General features: G+C 60.7%; 1 protein-coding gene across 1 annotated transcript; it reads right to left on the bottom strand.

The window, feature by feature from the left end:
• Positions 1 to 12416: 12416 nt before the first annotated feature.
• On the bottom strand, positions 12417 to 20047 carry LOC139269197 (mucin-22-like). Its single transcript, XM_070888289.1, has 10 exons — positions 19711 to 20047; positions 19098 to 19660; positions 18410 to 18853; positions 17657 to 17988; positions 17380 to 17599; positions 16299 to 16969; positions 15669 to 15936; positions 13610 to 13992; positions 13202 to 13439; positions 12417 to 12656 (listed from the first exon to the last, which is right to left on the bottom strand). The coding sequence occupies exons 1-10, from the start codon at positions 20045 to 20047 to the stop codon at positions 12417 to 12419; spliced, it is 3696 nt and encodes a 1231-aa protein (XP_070744390.1).
• Between the last annotated feature and the right edge of the window lie 6588 nt (positions 20048 to 26635).

Raw genomic sequence — 26635 nt, 5'->3', positions numbered from 1 at the left:
CGCTGCCTATGCTGTCACTGCCGAAGGTCTCATTGCCTAGGGACTCGGATCCTACGGAGTCGCTTCCCAGAGTCTCGCTGCCCAACGTCTCTCTGCAAAGCGTCTCGCTGCCTAGTAACTCACTGCCTAGAATCTCGCTGACTCAGGTCTCACTGCCTATGGTCTCGCTGCCTAAGATCTCATTGCCTGGGGTCTCACTCCGTATAGTCTTTCGTCCTAGTGTCTCGCTTCCTAGGGTCTCGCTGCTGAGGGTCTCGCTGCCTCGGGTCTAAATGCTGAGCATCTCGCTGCCTAGCGTCTCGGGTCTTAGGTTCATGCTGCCCGCATCTCGCTTCATAGAGTCTCGCTGCCTCGGGTCTCAGTGCCAAGGTTTTTGCTGCCCAATGAATCGCTGCCTCGGGTCTCGCTGCCTAGCTTCTCGCTGCCTAGAGTCTCAGATCCTAAGGTCTCGTTGCCCACGGTCTCGCTGCCTTGAGTCTCGCTGTGTAGGGTCCCGCTGCCAAGCGCCTCACTGCCCAGGGTTTTGCTGCCCAGGGTCTCCCTGCTTAGGATCTGGCTGACCAGCGTCTCGCTGCACAGGGTCGCGTTGCCCAGTGTCTCGCCGCCTAGGGTGTCACTGCCGAGTGTCTCGGGTACTAACGTCCGCTCGCCCAGCGTCTCGCTGCCTAGGATCTCGCTGCCTATGCTCTCACTGCCGAAGGTCTCATTGCCTAGGGACTCGGATCCTATGGAGTCGCTTCCCAGAGTCTCGCTGCCCAGCGTCTCTCTGCAAAGCGTCTCGCTGCCTAGTAACTCACTGCCTAGAATCTCGCTGACTCAGGTCTCACTGCCTATGGTCTCGCTGCCTAAGATCTCATTGCCTGGGGTCTCACTCCGTATAGTCTTTCGTCCCAGTGTCTCGCTTCCTAGGGTCTCGCTGCTGAGGGTCTCGCTGCCTCGGGTCTAAATGCTGAGCATCTCGTTGCCTAGCGTCTCGGGTCTTAGGTTCATGATGCCCGCGTCTCGCTGCATAGAGTCTCGCTGCCTCGGGTCTCACTGCCAAGGTTTTTGCTGCCCAGTGACTCGCTGCCTCGGGTCTCGCTGCCGAGCGTCTCGCTGCCTAGAGTCTCAGATCCTAAGGTCTCGTTGCCCACGGTCTCGCTGCCTTGAGTCTCGCTGTGTAGTGTCCCGCTGCCAAGCGCCTCACTGCCCAGTGTTTTGCTGCCCAGGGTCTCCCTGCATAGGGTCTCACTGACCAGCGTCTCGCTGCCCATTATCGCACTGCGTCGTGTCTCACTGCCCAAGGTCTCGCTGCCCAGTGTCTTGCTGCTTAGGGCCTCACTGCCCAGGGTCTCGGTTCCAAGTGTCTCGCTGCCCAACGTCTCGCTGCCCAGGGTCTCGCTGCTAGTGTCTCGCTGCCTAGTGTCTCGCAGCCTCGATTATCGGGTCCTAGCGACTCACTGCCCTATGTCTCGCTGACCATTATCTTGCTTCCCACGGACTCGCTGCCCAACATTTCACTGTCCTGGGTGTCGCTGCCCGGGTCTCATTGCCAAATGTCTCGCTGCCCGGGTCTCGCTGCCTAGCCTCTCTCTGCCAAGGGTCTCGCTGCCGGGTCTGGCTGCCAGAGTCTCGCTGCCTAAGGTCTCGCTGCCCAGTCTCTCGCAACTTAGGGTATCGCTGCCCAGGTTCTCACTTCCTAGAATCTCGCTGACAAATCATTGCCTAGGGTTTTCGGTCCTCGGGACACGCTTCCCAGGATCTCGCTGCCCTGCATCTCGCTGCCTGGTGTCTCACTGCCAAGGGTCTTGCTGCGCAATGTCTCGCTGCTTAGTGTCTCGCTGCTCAGAGTTCGCAGCCCAATGTCTCACTAACTGGAGTCTCGCTGCCTCGGGTCTCGCTGCCTCGGGTCTCAGTTTCTAATTTCCCGTTGCCCACGGCCTCGCTGCCTTGAGTCTCGCTGCCCAGGATCTTGTTGCACAACGTTTCGCTGCACAGGATCTCACCTCCCAGGTTCTCGTTGCTTAGTGTCTCGCTCTCTAGTGTCTCGCTGTCAAGGGTCTCGCTGCCAAGTGTCGCGCTGCTTAGGACCTCACTGCATAGGGTCTCGCTGTCTAGAGTCTCAGGTCCTAGCGACTCATTGCCCAGTAACTCGCTGCACAACATCTCACTTCGCAGGGTCTCGCTGCCTAGGGCCTCATTGCCTACGGTCTCGAGTCCTCGGGTCTCGCTGACCAGGGTCTCGCTGCTCAGGGTCTCGCTGCCCAGGGTCTTGCTGCCCGGGGTCTCGTGGCCTAGAATGTCACTGCCGTGTGTCCCGGGTCCTAAGGTCCTGCTGCCCAGTGTCTCGCTGCCTAGGATGTCGCTGCCGAGGCTCTCACTGCCGACGATCTCATTGCCTCGGATTTCCGTTCCTAAGGACATGCTTCCCAGGATCTCGCTGCCCAGGGTCTCTCTGCCCTGCACCTCGCTGCCCAGTGACTGGATGCCTCGGTTCACGGGTCCCAGGGTTCCGCCGCTTAGCGTCTAACTGCCTACGGTTTAGGGTCCTAGGGTCTTGCTGGCAGCGTTTTGCAGCCTAGGATCTCGCTGCTACGGGTTTCGCTACTGGTGTCTCGCTGCCTCGCGTCTTGCTGCCCAGAGTCTCGCTGCCCAAGGTCTTGCTTCCCAGTGCCTCGCAACCTTGGTGTCCCTGCCTACGTTCTCCGGTCCAAGGGTCTCACTGTCTAAGGTCTCGCTGCCTAGGATCTCACTGCCGAGAGTCTCATTGCCTAGGGTCTCGCGTCATAATGACTCGCTGCCCAGTGTCTCGCTGCCCAGGGTCTCGCTGCCAAGGGTCTCGCTGCCTAGGGTCTCGCTGCACATGGTCTCGTTGCCCAGTGTATCGCCGAATAAGGTGTCACTGCCTATTGTCTCGGTGGCTTAGGTCCGGGCGCCCAGCGTCTCGCTGCCTAAGATCTCGCTGACTATACTCTCACTGTCGAGGGTTTTTTTGCCTCGGGACTCGGGTCCGATGGAGTCGCTTCCCAGAGTCTCGCTGCCCAGCGATCTCTGCCCAGCGTCTCGCTGCCTAGAAACTCGCTGTCTAGAGTCTCGCTGACTCGGGACTCGCTGACTATGGTCTCGCTTCCTGGGGTCTCATTGCCTACCGTCTCACTCCCTAGGTTCTCTCGTCCTAGTGTCTCGCTTCCTAGGGTCTCGCTGCCAGGGGTCTCGCTACCTAGCATCTCGGTTCTTAGGGTCATGCTGCCCGCGTCTCGCTGCGTAGAGTCTTGCGTCCTAGGGTCTCACTGCCATGGGTTTTGCTGCACAGTGATTCGCTGCCTATTGTCTCCCTGCCCAGGGACTCGCTGCGCAACGTCCCGCTGTGCGGGGTCTCGTTGCCTCGGGTCTCGCTGCCTACGGTCTCGCTGCCTAGGGTCTCAGATCCTAAGGTCTCGTTGCCCATGGTCTCGCTGCCTTGAGTCTCTTTGCGTAGAGTCCCGCTGCCCAGCGGCTCGCTGCCCAGGGCCTCACTTCCCAGGGTCTCGTTGCTTAGCGTCTCGCAGCCCACCGTTTCGCTACCCAGGCTCTCACTGCCTAGTATCTCGGGTCCTAAGATCCGTGTGCCCAGGGTCTCGCTGTCTAGGATCTCGCTGCCTAGGCTTTCACTGCCGAGGGTCTAATTGCCTAGTGTCTCGGGTCCTAGGGACTCGCTTCCCTTTATCTCGCTGCCCAGTGTCTCTCTGCCCAGCGTCGCGCTGCCTAGTATCTGGCTGCATAGAGTCTCGCTGCCTAGGGTCTCGGATCCTAGGGTCTCGTTGCCTGCGGTCTCGCTGCCTCAGGTCTCACACCCTATGTGCTCTCCTCCTAGTATCTCGCAGCATTGGGTCTCACTGCCCTGGGTCTCGCTGCCCAAGATCTCGCTTCCCTGGGTCTCGCAGCCTGGGTGTCACTGCCCATGGTCTCGGTGGTACGGTCTGGCCTCCTCGTGTCTCGCTGCCCAGGATCTCACTGCCGAGGGTCTCATTGCCCACGGCCTCGAGTTCTAATGACTCGCAGCACAGGGCCTCTCTGCCCAGGGTCTCGCTGCCAAGGGACTTGCTGCCTTTGGTCTCGCTGCACAGGGTCTCGCTGCCCAGAGACTCGCCACCTAGGGTATCACTGCTTAGTGTCCCTGTTCCTAAGATCCGGGTGCCCAGGGTATCGCTGCCTAGGATCTCGCTGCCTAGGCTCTCACTGCCGAGTGTCTCATTGCCGATGGTCTCGGGTGCTAGGCACTCGCTTCCCAGTGTTTCGCTGTCCAGCGTCTCTCTGCCCAGCGTCTCGCTGCCTTGTATCTCGCTGCCTAGATTCTCGCTGCCTAGGGTCTCGGATCCTACGGTCTCGCTGCCTACGGTCTCGCTGCCTAGGGTCGCATTGCCGAGGATTTCATCCCCTATGGTCTCTCCTCCTGCTGTCTCGTTGCCTAGGGTCTTGCTGCCAATATCTCGCTTCCAAGTGTCTCGCAGCCTGGGTGTCATTGCCTATGGTCTCGGGTCCTACGGTCTCGACACCGAAGGTCTCGCTGCTTAGAATCGCACTGCTGAGGGTCTCATTGCCTAGTGTCTGGAGTCCTAATGACTCGCTGCGCAGGGTCTCGCTGCACAGCGTCTCTCTACCCAGCGTCTCGCTGCCTAGTAGCTCGCTACCTAGATTCTCGCTGTCTAGGGTCCCACTGCCTACGGTCTCGCTGCCTAGGGTCTAACTGCCAAGCATCTCGCTGCCTAACATTTCTGGTTCTAGGGTCATGCTGCCCGCGTCTCGCTGCCGAGAGCCTCGCTGCCTAGGGTCTCACTGTCAAGGGATTGCTGCCCAGTGTCTCGCTGCCTAGTGTCTCGCTGTCCAGGGTCTCACTGCCCCATGTCCCGCTGTGCGGGATCTCGTTGCCTCGGGTGTCCCTGCCTCTGGTCTCGCTGCCTCTGGTCTCAGGTCCTAAGGTCTCGTTGCCCACGGTCTCACTGCATTCAGTCTCGCTGCGTAGGGTCTCGCTGCCCTGCGCCTCGCTGCCCAGTGTCTCAATGTCCAGGGTCTCGTTGCTTAGGGTCTCGCAGCCCAATATTTCGCTACCCAGGATCTCACTGCCCAGGATTTCATTGCTTTGGGTCTCACTGCCTCGGGTCTCACTGCCTAGGATCTCGCTGTCTAGGGTTGCGCTGCCCAGGGTCTCGCTGCTCAGGGTCTCTCTGCACTGCATCTCGCTGCCTGGTGTCTCGCTGCCAAGTGTCTTGCTGCCCAATGTCTCTCTGCCTACTGTCTCGCTGCCCGGATTTCGCTCCCCAATGTCTCGCTACCTGGAGTCTCGCTGCCGAGGGTCTCGCTGCCTTGGGTCTCACGTTCTAATGTCTCGTAGCCCACGGTCTCGCTGCCCAGGGTCACGTTGCACAGGGTCTCGCTACCCATCGTCTCGCTGCCCAGTGTCTCACTGCCCAGGATCTCGCTGCCCACGATCTCAATGCACAGGGTCTCGTTGCTTAAGGTCTTGCTGCCCAACGGCTCAGTGCCCAGGGTCTCACAGCCCAGGGTCTTGCTGTCCAGGATCTCGCTGCCCAACGTTTCGCTGCCCACGATCTCACTGCCCTGGATTTCGTTGCTTAGGTTCTCGCTGCCTCGGATCTCGCTGCCTCGGGTCTCGCTGTCTAGGGTTGCGCTGCCCAGTGTCTCGCTGCCTAGGATATCGCTGTCCAGGGTCTCGCTATCTCAATTCTCGCTGCCCAGTGTCTCGCTGCCGAGAGACTCGGGTCCGAGGGTCTCGCTCCTCAGACTTTCGCTGCCTAGGTTCTTGCTGCACAGGGTCTCACTGCCCAGGGTCCCGCGGCCTAGGGTGTCACTGCCTAGGGTGTTGGGTCCCAAGGTCCTGCTGACCAGGGTCTCGCAGCCTACAATGTCGCTGCGTAGGCTCTCACTGCCGAGGTTCACATTGCCCAGCGTTTCGGGTTCTAGGGTCTTTCTACCTGGGATCTCGCTGCCAAGGTCTCGCTGCCAAGGGGCTTGCTGCCCAGCATCTCGCTGCACGGGTGCTCGCTTGTTATGGTCTCGCTGCATTGGGTCTCGCTACCACGGGTCTCAGATCCTACTGTCTTGCTGATTCGGACTTCGCTGCCCAGCAGCTCGCTGCCCAGGGTCTCGCTGCCCATGGTCTCGCTCCTTAAGGTATCCTTTCCGAGGGTCGAGAAGCCGAAATTCTCGCTACCCAGGGTCTCGCTGCCTCAAGTCCCACTCACTAGAGTTTCTCTGCCTGGGCTCTCGTTGCCTAGCGTCTCGGTGCCTAGGGTCTCGCTGCCCAGGGTCTCACTGCCCAGTGTCTCGGGTCCTAAGATGTCGCTTCCCAGGAACTAGCTGCCTTGGGTCTTCCTGCCTAATGTCTTGCTACGTAGGGTTTCACTGCCCAGGGTCTCTCTGCCTCGTGTCTAACTGCCGAGTGTGTCACTGCCTGTTGTCTCTCTGTCTCGCGTCTCGCTGTCCAGGGTCTCCCTGCCCAGGGTCTCAGTTCCTAGTGTCTCGCTGACCAGGGTTTCGCTGCGTCGGGTCTCGCTGCCCAGGATCTCGCTGCCTAGGATCTCGCTGCCTAGGGTCTCGCTGCCACGGGTCTCGGGTCCTAGTGACTCACTGCCCTGTGACTCGCTGTCCAACATCTCGCTGCCCATGGACTCGCTACCCAACGTCTCACTGCCCAGGGTCTCGCTGCCCAGGATAACGCTGCCCAGTGTCTCGCTCCCTAGGTTCTCGCTGCCTAGGATGTCGCTGCCTAGTTTGGCACTGCCGAGGATCTCATTGCCAAGGGTCTCCGCTCCTAGGGACACGCTTCCCAGGGTCTCGCTGCCCAAGGCCTCTATGCCCTGCGTCTCGCTGCCTTGTGTCTCGCTGCTGAGAATCTTGCTGCCGAGGGTCTCGGGTCCATAGGGTCATGCTGCCTGCGAATCGCTGCCTAGGTTCTCGCTGCCATTGGTCTTGCTGCCCAATGTCCCGCTGCCCGGGGTCTCGCTGCCCAGTGGCTTGCTGCCCAGGGTCTCACTGCCAAGGGTCTCGCTGCACAGGATTTCGCTGCCCAATGTTTCGCTGCCCAGGATTTCACTTCCCAGGCTCGCGTTGCTTCGGGTCTCGCTGCCTCGAGTCTCGTTACCCAGTGTCTCGCTTCCTCGGGACTCGCTCCCAGGGTCTCGCTGCCGATGGTCTCGTGGCCAAGAGTGTCACTGCTTAGGGTCTCGGGTCCTAAGGTCCTGCTGCCCAGAGTCACGCTGCTAGAATCTGGCTGCCTACAGACTCGCTGCCTCGGAAGTTGCTGGCTATGCTCTCACTGCCGAGGGTTTCATTGCGTAGGGTCTCCGCTCCTAGGGACACGCATCCCAGGTTCTCACTGCCCAAGGTCTCCATGCCCTGCGTCTCAATGCCTAGTGTCTCGCTGCCTAGATTCGCAGGTCCTAAGGTATCATTGCCCACGGTCTCGCTGCGTTGAGTCTCGCTGCGTAGGGTCTCGCTGCCCAGCGGCTCGCTGCCCAGTGTCTCACTGCCCAGTGTCTCGCTGTCAGGGTCTCGCTGCCCAACATTTGGCTGCCCAGGATCTCACTGCCCAGGATTTCGTTACTTATGGTCTCGCTGCCTAGGGTCTCGCTGTCTAGGGTTGCGCTCCTCAGTGATTCGCTGCCTAGTGTCTCGCTGCCAAGGGTCTCGCTGTCTAGGTTATCGGGTCCCAAGGACCTGCTGCCCAGGGACTCGTTGCCTACGATGTCGCTGCATCGGCTCTCACTGCCGAGGATCTCATTGCATAGGGTCTCGGGTACTAGGGTCTCGCAGCCTAGCGTCTCGCTGCCTAGGGTCACGCTGCCAAATGTCTTGCTGCCCAACGTCTCGCTGCACGGGGTCTCGCTTCCTAGGGTCTCGCTGCATTATGTCTCGCTACCTAGGGTCACATTGCCTAGGGTCTCACTCCCTATGGCCTCTCGTCCTAGTGTCTCGCTGCCTAGTGTCTCGCTGCCGAGGGTATCGCTGCCTGGGGTTTAACTGCCGAGCATCTCACTGCCTATAATCTCGCATACTAAGGTCATGCTGCCGCGTCTCGCTGCCGAGAATCTCGCTGCTTAGGGTCTCACTGCCAAGAGTTTTTCTGCCCAGTGTCTCGCTGCCTATTGTCTCGCTGCCCTGGGTCTCAGTGCCCAACGTCCCGCTGTGCAGGGTTAGGTTGCGTCGGGTCTCGCTGCCTAGGGTCTCGCTGCCTCGGGTCTCAGGTCCTAAGGTCACGTTGCCCACGTTCTCGCTGCCTTGAGTCTCGCTGCGTAGGATCTCGCTGCCCAGCGGCTCGCTGCCCAGTGTCTCACTGCCCAGGATCTCGCTGCCCAACATTTCGCTGCCCAGGATCTCACTGCCCAGGATTTCGTTGCTGAGGGCCTCGCTGCCTCGGGTCTCGCTGCCTAGGGTCTCGCTGTCTAGGGTTGCGCTGCCCAGTGTCTCGCTGCCTCGTGTCTCGCTGCCTCGGTTCTCACTGTCTCGGGTGTCGGGTCCCAAGGTCCTGCTGCCCAGGGATTCGCTGCTAACGATTTCGCTGCATAGGCTCTCACTGCCGAGGGTCTCATTGCCTCGAGTCTCGTGTCCTTGGGTCTCGCAGCCTAGCATCTCGGTGCCTAGAGTCACGCTTCCAAGGGTCTTGCTGCCCAACGTCTCGCTGCACGGGGTCTCGCTGCCTAGGTTCTCGCTGCATTGGGTCTCGCTACCTAGAGTCTAATTGCCTAGGGTATCACTCCCTATGGCCTCTCGTCCTAGTGTCTCGCTGCCTAGTGTCTCGCTGCCGAGGGCCTCGCTGTCTGGGGTCAAACTGGCGAGCATCTCGCTGCCTAGCATCTCGGGTCCTAAGATCATGCTGCCCGCGTCTCGCTGCCGAGAGACTCGCTGCTTAGGGTCTCACTGCCAAGAGTCTTGCTGCCCAGTGTCTCGCTGCCGAGTGTCTCGCTGCCCAGGGTCTCACTGCCCAACCTCCCGCTGTGCGGGGTGTTGTTGCCTCGGGTCTCGCTGCCTAGGGTCTCGCTGCCTCGGGTCTCAGTTCCTAAGGTCTCGTTGCCCACGTTCTCGCTGCCTTGAATCTCGCTGCGTAGGGTCTCGCTGCCCAGTGTCTCGCTGCCCAGCATCTCGCTGCCCAAGGTTTGCCTGCCCACGATCTCACTGCACAGTGTCTCGTTGCTTATGATCACGCTGCCCAGCGGCTCGCTGCCAGGGTCTCATTGCCCAGAGTCTCGCTGTCCAGGATCTCACTGCCCAACGTTTCGCTGCCCAGGATCTCACTGCCCAGGATTTCGTTGCATTGGGTGTCGCTGCCTCGGGTTTCGCTGCCTCGGGTCGCGCTGTCTAGGGTATCGATTCCCATTGTCTCGCTGCCTCGGATCTCGGGTACTAGGGTCTCGCTCCTCAGAGTTTCGCTGCCCAGGTTCTTCGTGCACAGGGTGTCACTGCCCAGGGTCTCGCGGCCGAGGGTCTCACTGCCTAGGTTGTCGCGTCCCAAAGGCCTGCTGCCCAGGGTCTCGCTGCCTACGATATCGCTGCCTAGGCTCTCAATGCCGAGGGTCTCATTGCCTATGGTCTCGGGTCCTAGGGTCTCGCTGCCTAGGGTCTCACTGCCTTGGGTCTCGCTACCAATGATCGAACTTCCGCATGTATCACTGCCCGGTCTCTCTCTGCCTCGGGTTTCGCTGTCCAGGGTCTCCCTTCCAGGGTCTCAGGTCCTAGTGTCTCGCTGACTAGACTCTTGCTACACTGGGTCTCGCTGCCTTGGGTCTCGCTGCCTAGGTTCTCGCTTCCTAGGGTCTCGGGTCTTAGGGTCTCAAGGCCCAGGGTCTCGCTGCCTCGTGTCTCGCTGCCCAGTGTCTCGCTGCCTAGCATCTCGCTGCCTCGGGTCTCGGGTCCCAGCGACTCACTGCCCAGTGCCTCGCTGTCCAACACTCGCTGACCAATGTCTCGCTGCCCAACGTTTCACTGCCCAGTATCTCTCTGCCCAGGGAGTTGCTGCCTAGGATCTCGCTGCCTAGTGTCTCATTGCCTAGGCTCTCGAGTCCGAGGGAATCGCTGCCCAGCCTCTCGCTGCCTCGGGTCTCGCTGACTAGGATGTCGCTGCCTAGTTTCGCACTGCCAAGGATCTCATTACCTAGGGTCTCCACTCCTCGGGACACGCTTCCCAGGGTATCGCTGCCCAGGGTCTCGCTGCCAAGATTCTCGCTTCCTAGGGTCTCGGGTCTTAGGGTCTCAAGGCCCAGGGTCTCGCTGCCTCGTGTCTCGCTGCCCAGTGTATCGCTGCCTAGCATCTCGCTGCCGAGTGTCCGGCTGCCCAACGTCTCACTGCCCAGTATCTCTCTGCCCAGGGAGTTGCTGCCTAGGATCTCGCTGCCGAGGGTCTCATTGCCTGGGCTCTCGAGTCCGAGGAAATCGCTGCCCAGGGTCTCGCTGCCTAGGGTCTCGCTGACTAGGATGTCGCTCCTAGTTTCGCACTGCCGAGGATCTCATTACCTAGGGTCTCCACTCCTAGTGACATGGTTTCCAGGGTATCGCTGCTCAGGGTCTCTCTGCCCTGCGTCTCACTGCCTTGTTTCTCGGTGCCGAGAATTTCGCTGCCTAGGGTCTCGTGTCCTAGTATCTCGCTGCGTGGGGTCCAGGTGCCGAGGGGCTTGCTGCCCAGGATCTCACTGCCAAGGGCCTTGCTGGAAAGGATTTCGATGCCCAATGTTTCACTGCCCAGGATTTCACTTCCCAGGCTCGCGTTGCTCAGGGTCTCGCTGCCTCGAGTCTCGCTACCCAGTGTCTCGCTGCCTAGGTACTCGCTGCCCAGGGTCTCGCTGCCCATGGTCTCGTGGCCTAGGGTGTCACTGCCTAGGCTCTCACTAAGGTCCTCCTGCATTAGTCTCGCTGACTAGAATCTGGCTGCCTACAGTCTCGCTGCCTCGGATGTCGCTGCCTAGGCTCTCACTGCCGATGGTCCCATTGCCCATGGTCTCCACTCCTAGGGACACGAATCCCAGGGCCTCGCTGCCAAGGGTCCTCTGCCTTGCGTCTCAATGTCTAGTGTCTCCATGCTTCGGGTGTCAGGCCCTATGTTCTCGTTGCAACGGTCTCGCTGCCTTGTGTCTCACTGCGTAGGGTCTCGCTGTCCAGCGGCTCGCTGCCCAGGGTCCCACTGCCCATGGTCTCGTTGCTTAGGGTCTCGTAGCCCAACGTTTCGCTGCCCAGGTTCTCAAGGCCCGGGTGACGGGTCCTAGTGTCTCGCTCCTCAGAGTTTCGCTGCCCAGGTTCTTGCTGCACGGGGTCTCACTGCCCAGGGTCTCACGGCCGAGGGTTTCACTGCCTTGGGTGTCGGGTTCCAAGGTCCTGCTTACTTGGGTCTCGCGGCCTACGATGTCGCATCGTAGGCTCTCACGGCCGAGGGTCTCCTTGTCTCGTGTCTCCGATCCTAGGGTCTCGCTGCCATAGGTCTCGCTGCCTAAAGTCTCGCTGCCAAGGTTCTTGCTGCCCAACGTCTCGCTGCACAGGGTCTCGATGCCTAGGGTCTCGCTGCATTTGGTCTTGCTACCTTGGCTCTCTGGTCCTCAGGTCTTGCTGATTAGGACTTCGCTGCCCAGCAGCTCGCTCCTTTGGGTCTCGTTGCCGAGGGTTTAGCCGCCTAAATCACGCTACCAGGGTCTCGTTGCCTCAATTCTCACTCCCAAGAGTCTCGCTTTCCAGGGACTCACTGCCCAGGGTCTCAGGTCCTAGGATCTCTCTTCCCAGGATCTAGCTGCATCGGGTGTTCCTGCCTAATGTCTTGCTGCTTAGTGTCTCGCTGCCCAGGGTCTCCCTGCCTGGCGTCTAACTGCCGAGTGTGTCAGTGCCCATTGTCTCTCTGCCTCGGGTTTCGCAGTCCAAGGTCTCCCTGCCCAGGATCTCAGGTCGTGATTTCTCGCTGCCGAGACTTTCGCTACCCTGGGCCTCGCTGCCTTCGGTCTCGCTGCCTAGGATCTCGCTGCCAAGGGTCTCGCTGCTTCGGGTCTCAGGTCCGAGCGACTTTCTGCCCAGTACCTCGCTGTCCAACTTCTCGCTGCCCAGAGTCTCGCTGCCCAACGTCTCACTGCCCAGGATCTTTCTGCCGCGGATCTCTCTGCCTAGGGTCTCATTGCCTAGGCTCTCGAGTCCGAGGGAATCGCTGCCCAGGGTCTCACTGCCTCGGATGTCACTGCCCAGTTTCACACTGCCGACGATCTCATTGCCGAGGGTCTCCCCTCCTAGGCATACGCTTCCCAGAGTTTTGCTGGCAAGGGTCTCTCTGCCCTGTGTCTCGCTGCCTGGTGTCTCGCTGCCGATAATCTCACTGCCTCGGGGCTCGTGTCCTAGTGTCTCGCTGCGTAGGGTCCAGCTGCCTAGGGTCTCGTGGCCTAAGGTGTCACTGCCTGGAATCTCGGGTCCTAGGTTCATGCTGCCTGCGTCACGCTGCCTAGAGTCTCGCTGCCAATGGTCTTGCTGCCCAATGTCTCGCTGCCCGCGGGCTCGCTGCCCAGCGGCTTGCTGCCCAGAGTTTCACTGCCAAGGGTCTCGCTGCACGGGATTTCGCTGCCCAATGTTTCGCTGCCCAGGATTTCACTTCCGAGGCTCGCGTTGCTTAGGGTATCGCTGCCTCGGGTCGCGCTGCCCAGTGTCTCGCTGCCTCGGGACTAGCTGCCCAGGGTCTCGCTGCCCATGGTCTCGTGACCTAGGGTGTCACTGCCTAGGGTCTCGGGTCCTAATGTCCTGCTGCCCAGGGTCTCGCTGCCAGGAATCTGGCTGCCTGCAGTCTCGCTGCCACGGATGTCGCTGCTTCGGCTCTCACTGCTGAGGGTCTCATTGCCTGGGGTTTCCGCTCCTGGGGACACCCATCCCAGGGTCTCTCTGCCCTGCGTATCAATGCCTAGTGTCTCATTGCCTCGGATCTCAGGTACTAGGGTCTCGTTACCCAGTATTCCGCTGCCTCGGATCTCGCTGCCTATGGTCTCGCAGCCCGGTGTCTCGGTACCTCGGCTATCACTGCCCAGGGTCTCGCTTCCTAGGATCACGCGGCCTGGGGTGTCACTGCCTAAGGTCTCGAGTCCTAATGACTCGCTGCCCAGGGTCTCGCTGCCCAGGGTCTCGCTGGCCAGGATCTCGCTGCCAAGCATCTCGCTGCCTCAGGTATCGCTGCCGAGAGCCTCATTGCCTCGGACATCGAGTCCTAATGACCCGCTGCGCCGTGTCTCGCTGCCCAGGGTTTGCTGCCCAGGATCTCGCTGCCGAGGGTCATGCTGCCCAGGGTTTCGCAGCCCAGGATCTCGCTGCCCAACGTTTTGCTGCCCACGATATCACAGTGCAGGGTCTCGTTGCTTAGGGTCTTGCTGCTCAGCAGCTCGCTGCCCAGGGTCTCACTGTCCAGGATCTCGCTGTTCAGGATCTCGCTGCACAAAGTTTCGCTGCCCAGGATCTCACTGCCCAGGATTTCGTTGTTTAGGGTCTCGCTGCCTCGGGTCTCTCTGCCTACGGTCTCCCAGTCTAGGGTTGGGCTGCCCGTGTCTCGCTGCCGAGAGTCTCGGTGCCGAGAGTCTCACTGCCAAGGGTCTTGCTGCCCAGTGTCTCGCTGCCTAGTGTCTTGCTGAACAGGGTCTCACTGCCCAACGTCCCGCTGTGTGGGGTCTCGTTGCGTCGGGTGTTGCTGCCTAGGGTCTCGCTGCCTGGGGTCTCAGGTCCGAAGGTCTCGTTGCCCACGGTCTCGCTGCCTTGAGTTTCACTGCGTAGGGTCTCGGTGCCCAGCGGCTCGCTGCCCAGGGTCTCACTGCCTTGGGTCTCGTTGATTAGGGTCTCGCAGCCCAACGTTTCGCTGCCCAGTGTCTCGCTGCATAGGATCTCGCTGCCCAAGTTTTGGCTGCCCACGATCTCAATGCACAGGGTCTCGTTGCTTATTGTCTCGCTGCCCAGCGGCTCGCTGCCCAGGGTCTCACTGCCCAGGGTCGCGCTGTCCAGATCTCGATGCCCAACGTTTCGCTGCCCAGGATCTCACTGCCCAGGGTCTCACTGCCCATGGTATCGCGGCTTAGCGTGTCACTGCCTAGGTTGTCGGGTCCCAAGGTCCTGCTGCCCAGGTTCTCGCTGCCTCCGATGTCATTGCGTAGGCTCTCACTGCCGAGGGTCTCATTGCCTGGGGTCTCTGGTCCTAGGGTCTCGCTGCCTAGCGTCTTGCTGCCTAGGGTCTCGCTGCCAAGGGTCTTGCTGCCCAACGTCCCGCTGCACGGAGTCTCGCTGCCTGGGGTCTCGCTGAATTGGGTGTCGGTACCTCGGGTCTCTGGTCCTAAGGGCTTGCTGATTAAGACTTCGCTGCCCAGCAGCTCGCAGCCTCGGTTCTCGCTACCCATCGTCTCGCTGCTTAGGGTCTCGTTGCCGAGTGTCTAGCTGTCTCAAGTCTCGCTACCCAGGGTCTCACTGCTCAAGACTCACACGCTCGATTCTCGCTGCCTGGGCTCTCGTTGCCCAGCGGCTCCGTGCCTTGAGTCTCGCTGCCCAGGGTCTCACTGCCCAGGGTCTCGGGTCCTAGGATCTCGCTTCCCAGTATTTAGCTGCCGCGGGTCTTCCTGCCTAATAGCTTGCTGCTTAGCGTCTTGCTGTCCAGGGTCTCGCTAACTCGGATCTAACTGCCGCGTGTATCACTGCATGGTGTCTCTCTGCCTCGGATATCGCTGTCAAGGGTCTCCCTGCCAGGGTCTCAGATCCTAGTGTCTCGGTGACTAGACACTCGCTACCCTGTGTCTCGCTGCCTTGGGTCTCGCTGCCCAACATCACACTGCCTAGTATCTCGCTGCCCAGGATCTTGCTGCCTAGGATCTCGCTGCTTAGGGTCTCATTGCCAAGGCACTCGAGTTATAGGGAATCGCTGTCCAGGGTCTTGCTGCCTAGGGTCTCGCTGCCTAGGATGTCGCTGCCTAGTTTCGCACTGCCGAGGATCTCATTGCCTAGGGTCTCCGCTCCTAGCGACACGGTTCCCAGGGTCTCGCTGCCCTGGGTCTCTCTGCCCTACGTCTTGCTGCCTTGTGTCTCGCTGCCAGGAATTTCGCTGCCTAGAGTCTCGTGTCCTCGTGTCTCGCTGCGTTGGGTCCAGGTGCCTATAGTCTCGTGGCCTAGGCTGTCACTGCCGAGGGTCTCGGGTTCTCGGGTCATGCTGCCTACGTCTCGCTGCCTAGGGTCTCGCTGTTATTGGAATTGCTACCAAATGTCTCGCTGCGCGCGGTCTCGCTGCCTAGCGGCTTGCTGCCCAGGGTCTCTCTGATCATCGTCGCGTGGTCTAGGGTGTCACTGCCTAGGATCTCGTGTCCTAAGGACCTCCTGCATTAGTCTTGCTGCCTCGAATCTGGCTGCCTACAGTCTCGCTGCCTCGGATGTCGCTGCCTAGGCTCTCACTGCCGATGGTCTCATTGCCCATGGTCTCCACTCCTAGGGACACGAATCCCAGGGCTTCGCTGCCAGGGGTCCTCTGCCTTGCGTCTCAATGTCTACTGTCTCCATGCTTCGGGTGTCAGGCCCTAAGTTCTCGTTGCCAACGGTCTCGCTGCCTTGTGTCTCACTGCGTAGGGTCTCGCTGTCCAGCGGATCGCTGCCCAGGGTCTCACTGCCCAAGGTCTCGTTGCTTAGGGTCTCGTAGCCCAACATTTCGCTGCCCAGGGTCTCACGGCCCGGGTGGCGGGTCCTAGTGTCTCGCTCCTCAGAGTTTCGCTGCCCAGGATCTTGCTGCACGGGGTCTCACTGCCCAGGGTCTCACGGCCGAGGGTTTCACTGCCTTGGGTGTCGGGTTCCAAGGTCCTGCTGCCTTGGGTCTCGCGGCCTACGATGTCGCATCGTAGGCTCTCACGGCCGAGGGTCTCCTTGTCTCGTGTCTCGGGTCCTAGGGTCTCGCTGCCATAGGTCTCGCTGCCTAAAGTCTCGCTGCCAAGGTTCTTGCTGCCCAACGTTCGCTGCACAGGGTCCCGATGCCTAGGGTCTCGCTGCATTTGGTCTTGCTACCTTGGCTCTCTGGTCCTCAGGTCTTGCTGATTAGGACTTCGCTGCCCAGCAGCTCGCTCCTTTGGGTCTCGTTGCCGAGGGTTTAGCCGCCTAAATCACGCTACCCAGGGTCTCGTTGCCACAATTCTCACTCCCAAGAGTCTCGCTTTCCAGGGACTCACTGCCCAGGGTCTCAGGTCCTACGATCTCTCTTCCCAAGATCTAGCTGCATCGGGTGTTCCTGCCTAATGTCTTGCTGCTTAGTGTCTCGCTGCCCAGGGTCTCCCTGCCTGGCGTCTAACTGCCGAGTGTGTCAGTGCCCATGTGTCTCTCTGCCTCGGTTCTCGCAGTCCAAGGTCTCCCTGCCCAGGATCTCAGGTCGTGATTTCTCGCTGCCGAGACTTTCGCTACCCTGGGCCTCGCTGCCTTCGGTCTCGCTGCCTAGGATCTCACTGCCAAGGGTCTCGCTGCTTCGGGTCTCAGGTCCGAGCGACTTACTGCCCAGTGCCTCGCTGTCCAACCTCTCGCTGCCCAGAGTCTCGCTGCCCAACGTCTCACTGCCCAGGGTCTTTCTGCCGCGGATCTCTCTGCCTAGGGTCTCATTGCCTAGGCTCTCGAGTCCTAGGGAATCGCTGCCCAGGGTCTCACTGCCTCGGATGTCACTGCCCAGTTTCACACTGCCGACGATCTCATTGCCGAGGGTCTCCGCTCCTAGGCTTACGCTTCCCAGAGTTTTGCTGGCAAGGGTCTCTCTGCCCTGCGTCTCGCTGCCTGGTGTCTCGCTGCCGATAATCTCACTGCCTCGGGGCTCGTGTCCTAGTGTCTCGCTGCGTAGGGTCCAGCTGCCTAGGGTCTCGTGGCCTAAGGTGTCACTGCCTGGAATCTCGGGTCCTAGGTTCATGCTGCCTGCGTCACGCTGCCGAGGGTCTCGCTGCCAATGGTCTTGCTGCCCAATGTCTCGCTGCCCGCGGTCTCGCTGCCCAGCGGCTTGCTGCCCAGAGTTTCACTGCCAAGGGTCTCGTTGCACGGGATTTCGCTGCCCAATGTTTCGCTGCCCAGGATTTCACTTCCGAGGCTCGCGTTGCTTAGGGTATCGCTGCCTCGGGTCGCGCTGCCCAGTGTCTCGCTGCCTCGGGACTAGCTGCCCAGGGTCTCGCTGCCCATGGTCTCGTGACCTAGGGTGTCACTGCCTAGTGTCTCGGGTCCTAATGTCCTGCTGCCCAGGGTCTCGCTGCCAGGAATCTGGCTGCCTGCAGTCTCGCTGCCTCGGATGTCGCTGCTTCGGCTCTCACTGCCGAGGGTCTCATTGCCTGGGGTTTCCGCTCCTGGGGACACCCATCCCAGGGTCTCTCTGCCCTGCGTATCAATGCCTAGTGTCTCATTGCCTCGGATCTCAGGTACTAGGGTCTCGTTACCCAGTATTCCGCTGCCTCGGATCTCGCTGCCTATGGTCTCGCAGCCCGGTGTCTCGGTACCTCGGCTATCACTGCCCAGGGTCTCGCTTCCCAGGATCACGCAGCCTGGGGTGTCACTGCCTAAGGTCTCGAGTCCTAATGACTCGCTGACCAGGGTCTCGCTGCCCAGGGTCTCGCTGGCCAGGATCTCGCTGCCAAGCATCTCGCTGCCTCAGGTAATGCTGCCGAGAGTCTCATTGCCTCGGACATCGAGTCCTAATGACCCGCTGCGCCGTGTCTCGCTGCCCAGGGTCTTGCTGCCCAGGATCTCGCTGCCGAGGGTCATGCTGCCCAGGGTTTCGCAGCCCAGGATCTCGCTGCCCAACGTTTTGCTGCCCACGATATCACAGTGCAGGGTCTCGTTGCTTAGGGTCTTGCTGCCCAGCAGCTCGCTGCCCAGGGTCTCACTGTCCAGGATCTCGCTGTTCAGGATCTCGCTGCACAAAGTTTCGCTGCCCAGGATCTCACTGCCCAGGATTTCGTTGTTTAGGGTCTCGCTGCCTCGGGTCTCTCTGCCTACGGTCTCCCAGTCTAGGGTTGGGCTGCCCGTGTCTCGCTGCCGAGAGTCTCGGTGCCGAGAGTCTCACTGCCAAGGGTCTTGCTGCCCAGTGTCTCGCTGCCTAGTGTCTTGCTGAACAGGGTCTCACTGCCCAACGTCCCGCTGTGTGGGGTCTCGTTGCGTCGGGTGTTGCTGCCTAGGGTCTCGCTGCCTGGGGTCTCAGGTCCGAAGGACTCGTTGCCCACGGTCTCGCTGCCTTGAGTCTCACTGCGTAGTGTCTCGGTGCCCAGCGGCTCGCTGCCCAGGGTCTCACTGCCTTGGGTCTCGTTGATTAGGGTCTCGCAGCCCAACGTTTCGCTGCCCAGTGTCTTGCTGCATAGGATCTCGCTGCCCAAGTTTTGGCTGCCCACGATCTCAATGCACAGGGTCTCGTTGCTTATTGTCTCGCTGCCCAGCGGCTCGCTGCCCAGGGTCTCACTGCCCAGGGTCGCGCTGTCCAGATCTCGATGCCCAACGTTTCGCTGCCCAGGATCTCACTGCCCAGGGTCTCACTGCCCATGGTATCGTGGCTTAGCGTGTCACTGCCTAGGTTGTCGGGTCCCAAGGTCCTGCTGCCCAGGTTCTCGCTGCCTCCGATGTCATTGCGTAGGCTCTCACTGCCGAGGGTCTCATTGCCTGGGGTCTCTGGTCCTAGGGTCTCGCTGCCTAGCGTCTCGCTGCCTAGGGTCTCGCTGCCAAGGGTCTTGCTGCCCAACGTCTCGCTGCACGGAGTCTCGCTGCCTGGGGTCTCGCTGAATTGGGTGTCGGTACCTCGGGTCTCTGGTCCTAAGGGCTTGCTGATTAAGACTTCGCTGCCCAGCAGCTCGCAGCCTCGGTTCTCGCTACCCATCGTCTCGCTGCTTAGGGTCTCGTTGCCGAGTGTCTAGGTTTCTCAAGTCTCGCTACCCAGGGTCTCACTGCTCAAGACTCACACGCTCGAGTCTCGCTGCCTGGGCTCTCGTTGCCCAGCGGCTCCGTGCCTTGAGTCTCGCTGCCCAGGGTCTCACTGCCCAGGGTCACGGGTCCTAGGATCTCGCTTCCCAGTATTTAGCTGCCGCGGGTCTTCCTGCCTAATAGCTTGCTGCTTAGCGTCTTGCTGTCCAGGGTCTCGCTAACTCAGATCTAACTGCCGCGTGTATCACTGCATGGTGTCTCTCTGCCTCGGATATCGCTGTCAAGGGTCTCCCTGCCAGGGTCTCAGATCCTAGTGTCTCGGTGACTAGACACTCGCTACCCTGTGTCTCGCTGCCTTGGGTCTCGCTGCCCAACATCACACTGCCTAGTATCTCGCTGCCCAGTGTCTCGCTGCCTAGTGTCTTGCTGAACAGGGTCTCACTGCCCAACGTCCCGCTGTGTGGGGTCTCGTTGCGTCGGGTGTTGCTGCCTAGGGTCTCGCTGCCTGGGGTCTCAGGTCCGAAGGTCTCGTTGCCCACGGTCTCGCTGCCTTGAGTCTCACTGCGTAGGGTCTCGGTGCCCAGCGGCTCGCTGCCCAGGGTCTTACTCCCTTGGGTCTCGTTGATTAGGGTCTCGCAGACCAACGTTTCGCTGCCCAGTGTCTCGCTGCATAGGATCTCGCTGCCCAAGTTTTGGCTGCCCACGATCTCAATGCACAGGGTCTCGTTGCTTATTGTCTCGCTGCCCAGCGGCTCGTTGCCCAGGGTCTCACTGCCCAGGGTCGCGCTGTCCAGATCTCGATGCCCAACGTTTCGCTGCCCAGGATCTCACTGCCCAGGGTCTCACTGCCCATGGTATCGCGGCTTAGCGTGTCACTGCCTAGGTTGTCGGGTCCCAAGGTCCTGCTGCCCAGGTTCTCGCTGCCTCCGATGTCATTGCGTAGGCTCTCACTGCCGAGGGTCTCATTGCCTGGGGTCTCTGGTCCTAGGGTCTCGCTGCCTAGCGTCTCGCTGCCTAGGGTCTCGCTGCCAAGGGTCTTGCTGCCCAACGTCTCGCTGCACGGAGTCTCGCTGCCTGGGGTCTCGCTGAATTGGGTGTCGGTACCTCGGGTCTCTGGTCCTAAGGGCTTGCTGATTAAGACTTCGCTGCCCAGCAGCTCGCAGCCTCGGTTCTCGCTACCCATCGTCTCGCTGCTTCGGGTCTCGTTGCCGAGTGTCTCGCTGTCACAAGTCTCGCTACCCAGGGTCTCACTGCTCAAGACTCACACGCTCGAGTCTCGCTGCCTGGGCTCTCGTTGCCCAGCGGCTCCGTGCCTTGAGTCTCGCTGCCCAGGGTCTCACTGCCCAGGGTCTCGGGTCCTAGGATCTCGCTTCCCAGTATTTAGCTGCCGCGGGTCTTCCTGCCTAATAGCTTGCTGCTTAGCGTCTTGTTGTCCAGGGTCTCGCTAACTCGGATCTAACTGCCGCGTGTATCACTGCATGGTGTCTCTCTGCCTCGGATATCGCTGTCAAGGGTCTCCCTGCCAGGGTCTCAGATCCTAGTGTCTCGGTGACTAGACACTCGCTACCCTGTGTCTCGCTGCCTTGGGTCTCGCTGCCCAACATCACACTGCCTAGTATCTTGCTGCCCAGGATCTTGCTGCCTAGGATCTCGCTGCTTAGGGTCTCATTGCCAAGGCACTCGAGTTATAGGGAATCGCTGTCCAGGGTCTCGCTGCCTAGGGTCTCGCTGCCTAGGATGTTGCTGCCTAGTTTCGCACTGCCGAGGATCTCATTGCCTAGGGTCTCCGCTCCTAGCGACACGGTTCCCAGGGTCTCGCTGCCCTGGGTCTCTCTGCCCTACGTCTTGCTGCCTTGTGTCTCGCTGCCAGGAATTTCGCTGCCTAGGGTCTCGTGTCCTCGTGTCTCGCTTCGTTGAGTCCAGGTGCCTATAGTCTCGTGGCCTAGGCTGTCACTGCCGAGGGTCTCCGGTTCTCGGGTCATGCTGCCTGCGTCTCGCTGCCTAGGGTCTCGCTGTTATTGGTCTTGATACCAAATGTCTCGCTGCGCGCGGTCTCGCTGCCTAGCGGCTTGCTGCCCAGGGTCTCTCTGATCATCGTCGCGTGGTCTAGGGTGTCACTGCCTAGGATCTCGTGTCCTAAGGACCTCCTGCATTAGTCTTGCTGCCTCGAATCTGGCTGCCTACAGTCTCGCTGCCTCGGATGTCGCTGCCTAGGCTCTCACTGCCGATGGTCTCATTGCCCATGGTCTCCACTCCTAGGGACACGAATCCCAGGGCTTCGCTGCCAAGGGTCCTCTGCCTTGCGTCTCAATGTCTAGTGTCTCCATGCTTCGGGTGTCAGGCCCTAAATTCTCGTTGCCAACGGTCTCGCTGCCTTGTGTCTCACTGCGTAGGGTCTCGCTGTCCAGCGGCTCGCTGCCCAGGGTCTCACTGCCTAGGGTCTCGTTGCTTAGGGTCTCGTAGCCCAACGTTTCGCTGCCCAGGGTCTCACGGCCCGGGTGGCGGGTCCTAGTGTCTCGCTCTTCAGAGTTTCGCTGCCCAGGATCTTGCTGCACGGGGTCTCACTGCCCAGGGTCTCACGGCCGAGGGTTTCACTGCCTTGGGTGTCGGGTTCCAAGGTCCTGCTGCCTTGGGTCTCGCGGCCTACGATGTCGCATCGTAGGCTCTCACGGCCGAGGGTCTCCTTGTCTCGTGTCTCGGGTCCTAGGGTCTCGCTGCCATAGGTCTCGCTGCCTAAAGTCTCGCTGCCAAGGTTCTTGCTGCCCAACGTCTCGCTGCACAGGGTCTCGATGCCTAGGGTCTCGCTGCATTTGGTCTTGCTACCTTGGCTCTCTGGTCCTCAGGTCTTGCTGATTAGGACTTCGCTGCCCAGCAGCTCGCTCCTTTGGGTCTCGTTGCCGAGGGTTTAGCCGCCTAAATCACGCTACCCAGGGTCTCGTTGCCTCAATTCTCACTCCCAAGAGTCTCGCTTTCCAGGGACTCACTGCCCAGGGTCTCAGGTCCTACGATCTCTCTTCCCAGGATCTAGCTGCATCGGGTGTTCCTGCCTAATGTCTTGCTGCTTAGTGTCTCGCAGCCCAGGGTCTCCCTGCCTGGCGTCTAACTGCCGAGTGTGTGAGTGCCCATGTGTCTCTCTGCCTCGGGTCTCGCAGTCCAAGGTCTCCCTGCTCAGGATCTCAGGTCATGATTTCTCGCTGCCGAGACTTTCGCTACCCTGGGCCTCGCTGCCTTCGGTCTCGCTGCCTAGGATCTCGCTGCCAAGGGTCTCGCTGCTTCGGGTCTCAGGTCCGAGCGACTTACTGCCCAGTGCTTCGCTGTCCAACCTCTCGCTGCCCAGAGTCTCGCTGCCCAACGTCTCACTGCCCAGGGTCTTTCTGCCGCGGATCTCTCTGCCTAGGGTCTCATTGCCTAGGCTCTCGAGTCCTAGGGAATCGCTGCCCAGGGTCTCACTGCCTCGGATGTCACTGCCCAGTTTCACACTGCCGACGATCTCATTGCCGAGGGTCTCCGCTCCTAGGCATACGCTTCCCAGAGTTTTGCTGGCAAGGGTCTCTCTGCCCTGCGTCTCGCTGCCTGGTGTCTCGCTGCCGATAATCTCACTGCCTCGGGTCTCGTGTCCTAGTGTCTCGCTGCGTAGGGTCCAGCTGCCTAGGGTCTCGTGGCCTAAGGTGTCACTGCCTGGAATCTCGGGTCCTAGGTTCATGCTGCCTGCGTCACGCTGCCTAGGATCTCGCTGCCAATGGTCTTGCTGCCCAATGTCTCGCTGCCCGCGGTCTCGCTGCCCAGCGGCTTGCTGCCCAGGGTTTCACTGCCAAGGGTCTCGCTGCACGGGATTTCGCTGCCCAATGTTTCGCTGTCCATGATTTCACTTCCGAGGCTCGCGTTGCTTAGGGTGTCACTGCCTCGGGTCTCGGGTCCTAATGTCCTGCTGCCCAGGGTCTCGCTGCCAGGAATCTGGCTGCCTGCAGTCTCGCTGCCTCGGATGTCGCTGCTTCGGCTCTCACTGCTGAGGGTCTCATTGCCTGGGGTTTCCGCTCCTGGGGACACGCATCCCAGGGTCTCTCTGCCCTGCGTCTCAATGCCTAGTGTCTCGTTGCCTCGGATCTCAGGTACTAGGGTCTCGTTACCCAGTATTCCGCTGCCTCGGATCTCGCTGCCTATGGTCTCGCAGCCCGGTGTCTCGGTACCTCGGCTATCACTGCCCAGGGTCTCGCTTCCCAGGATCACGAGGCCTAGGGTGTCACTGCCTAAGGTCTCGAGTCCTAATGACTCGCTGCCCAGGGTCTCGCTGCCCAGGGTCTCGCTGGCCAGGATCTCGCTGCCAAGCATCTCGCTGCCTCAGGTATCGCTGCCGAGAGTCTCATTGCCTCGGACATCGAGTCCTAATGACCCGCTGCACCGTGTCTCGCTGCCCAGGGTCTTGCTGCCCAGGATCTCGCTGCCGAGGGTCATGCTGCCCAGGGTTTCGCAGCCCAGGATCTCGCTGCCCAACGTTTTGCTGCCCACGATATCACAGTGCAGGGTCTCGTTGCTTAGGGTCTTGCTGCCCAGCAGCTCGCTGCCCAGGGTCTCACTGTCCAGGATCTCGCTGTTCAGGATCTCGCTGCCCAAAGTTTCGCTGCCCAGGATCTCACTGCCCAGGATTTCGTTGCTTAGGTTCTCGCTGCCTCGGGTCTCTCTGCCTACGGTCTCCCAGTCTAGGGTTGGACTGCCCGTGTCTCGCTGCCGAGAGTCTCGGTGCCGAGAGTCTCACTGCCAAGGGTCTTGCTGCCCAGTGTCTCGCTGCCTAGTGTCTTGCTGAACAGGGTCTCACTGCCCAAATTCCCGCTGTGTGGGGTCTCGTTGCTTCGGGTGTTGCTGCCTAGGGTCTCGCTGCCTGGGGTCTCAGGTCCGAAGGTCTCGTTGCCCACGGTCTCGCTGCCTTGAGTCTCACTGCGTAGGGTCTCGATGCCCAGCGGCTCGCTGCCCAGGGTCTCACTGCCTTGGGTGTCGTTGATTAGCGTCTCGCAGCCCAACGTTTCGCTGCCCAGTGTCTCGCTGCATAGGATCTCGCTGCCCAAGGTTTGGCTGCCCCCGATCTCAATGCACAGGGTCTCGTTGCTTATTGTCTCGCTGCCCAGCGGCTCGCTGCCCAGGGTCTCACTGCCCAGGGTCGCGCTGTCCAGATCTCGATGCCCAACGTTTCGCTGCCCAGGATCTCACTGCCCAGGGTCTCACTGCCCATGGTCTCGCGGCTTAGCGTGTCACTGCCTAGGTTGTCGGGTCCCAAGGTCCTGCTGCCCAGGTTCTCGCTGCCTCCGATGTCATTGCGTAGGCTCTCACTGCCGAGGGTCTCACTGCCTGGGGTCTCGGGTCCTAGGGTCTCGCTGCCTAGCGTCTCGCTGCCTAGGGTCTCGCTGCCAAGGGTCTTGCTGCCCAACGTCTCGCTGCACGGAGTCTCGCTGCCTGGGATCTCGCTGAATTGGGTGTCGGTACCTCGGGTCTCTGGTCCTAAGGGCTTGCTGATTAAGACTTCGCTGCCCAGCAGCTCGCAGCCTCGGTTCTCGCTACCCATCGTCTCGCTGCTTAGGGTCTCGTTGCCGAGTGTCTAGCTGTCTCAAGTCTCGCTACCCAGGGTCTCACTGCTCAAGACTCACACGCTCGAGTCTCGCTGCCTGGGCTCTCGTTGCCCAGCGGCTCCGTGCCTTGAGTCTCGCTGCCCAGGGTCTCACTGCCCAGGGTCTCGGGTCCTAGGATCTCGCTTCCCAGGATCTGGCTGCCGCGGGTCTTCCTGCCTAATAGCTTGCTGCTTAGCGTCTTGCTGTCCAGGGTCTCGCTAACTCGGGTCTAACTGCCGCGTGTATCACTGCATGGTGTCTCTCTGCCTCGGATATCGCTGTCAAGGGTCTCCCTGCCAGGGTCTCAGATCCTAGTGTCTCGGTGACTAGACACTCGCTACCCTGTGTCTCGCTGCCTTGGGTCTCGCTGCCCAACATCACACTGCCTAGTATCTCGCTGCCCAGGATCTTGCTGCCTAGGATCTCGCTGCTTAGGGTCTCATTGCCTAGGCACTCGAGTTATAGGGAATCGCTGTCCAGGGTCTCGCTGCCTAGGGTCTCGCTGCCTAGGATGTCGCTGCCTAGTTTCGCACTGCCGAGGATCTCTTTGCCTAGGGTCTCCGCTCCTAGCGACACGGTTCCCAGGGTTTCGCTGCCCTGGGTCTCTCTGCCCTACGTCTTGCTGCCTTGTTTCTCGCTGCCAGGAATTTCGCTGCCTAGAGTCTCGTGTCCTCGTGTCTCGCTGCGTTGGGTCCAGGTGCCTATAGTCTCGTGGCCTAGGTTGTCACTGCCGAGGGTCTCGGGTTCTCGGGTCATGCTGCCTGCGTCTCGCTGCCCAGGGTCTCTCTGATCATCGTCGCGTGGTCTAGGGTGTCACTGCCTAGGATCTCGTGTCCTAAGGACCTCCTGCATTAGTCTTGCTGCCTCGAATCTGGCTGCCTACAGTCTCGCTGCCTCGGATGTCGCTGCCTAGGCTCTCACTGCCGATGGTCTCATTGCCCATGGTCTCCATACCTAGGGACACGAATCCCAGGGCCTCGCTGCCAAGGGTCCTCTGCCTTGCGTCTCAATGTCTAGTGTCTCCATGCTTCGGGTGTCAGGCCCTAAGTTCTCGTTGCCAACGGTCTCGCTGCCTTGTGTCTCACTGCGTAGGGTCTCGCTGTCCAGCGGCTCGCTGCCCAGGGTCTCACTGCCCAGGGTCTCGTTGCTTAGGGTCTCGTAGCCCAACGTTTCGCTGCCCAGGGTCTCACGGCCCGGGTGGCGGGTGCTAGTGTCTCGCTCCTCAGGGTTTCGCTGCCCAGGATCTTGCTGCACGGGGTCTCACTGCCCAGGGTCTCACGGCCGAGGGTTTCTATGCCTTGGGTGTCGGGTTCCAAGGTCCTGCTGCCTTGGGTCTCGCGGCCTACGATGTCGCATCGTAGGCTCTCACGGCCGAGGGTCTCCTTGTCTCGTGTCTCGGGTCCTAGGGTCTCGCTGCCATAGGTCTCGCTGCCTAAAGTCTCGCTGCCAAGGTTCTTGCTGCCCAACGTCTCGCTGCACAGGGTCTCGATGCCTAGGGTCTCGCTGCATTTGGTCTTGCTACCTTGGCTCTCTGGTCCTCAGGTCTTGCTGATTAGGACTTCGCTGCCCAGCAGCTCGCTCCTTTGGGTCTCGTTGGCGAGGGTTTAGCCGCCTAAATCACGCTACCCAGGGTCTCGTTGCCTCAATTCTCACTCCCAAGAGTCTCGCTTTCCAGGGACTCACTGCCCAGGGTCTCAGGTCCTAGGATCTCTCTTCCCAGGATCTAGCTGCATCGGGTGTTCCTGCCTAATGTCTTGCTGCTTAGTGTCTCGCTGCCCAGGGTCTCCCTGCCTGGCGTCTAACTGCCGAGTGTGTCAGTGCCCATGTGTCTCTCTGCCTCGAGTCTCGCAGTCCAAGGTCTCCCTGCCCAGGATCTCAGGTCGTGATTTCTCGCTGCCGAGACTTTCGCTACCCTGGGCCTCGCTGCCTTCGGTCTCGCTGCCTAGGATCTCGCTGCCAAGGGTCTCGCTGCTTCGGGTCTCAGGTCCGAGCGATTTACTGCCCAGTGCCTCGCTGTCCAACCTCTCGCTGCCCAGAGTCTCGCTGCCCAACGTCTCACTGCCCAGGGTCTTTCTGCCGCGGATCTCTCTGCCTAGGGTCTCATTGCCTAGGCTCTCGAGTCCTAGGGAATCGCTGCCCAGGGTCTCACTGCCTCGGATGTCACTGCCCAGTTT

Source organism: Pristiophorus japonicus, chromosome 8 (assembly GCF_044704955.1).
Source record: "Pristiophorus japonicus isolate sPriJap1 chromosome 8, sPriJap1.hap1, whole genome shotgun sequence".
Classification (NCBI taxonomy): domain Eukaryota; kingdom Metazoa; phylum Chordata; class Chondrichthyes; family Pristiophoridae; genus Pristiophorus; species Pristiophorus japonicus.
Note: the sequence above shows the minus strand (reverse complement) of the source record. Positions and strands in the feature narration are given on the sequence as shown.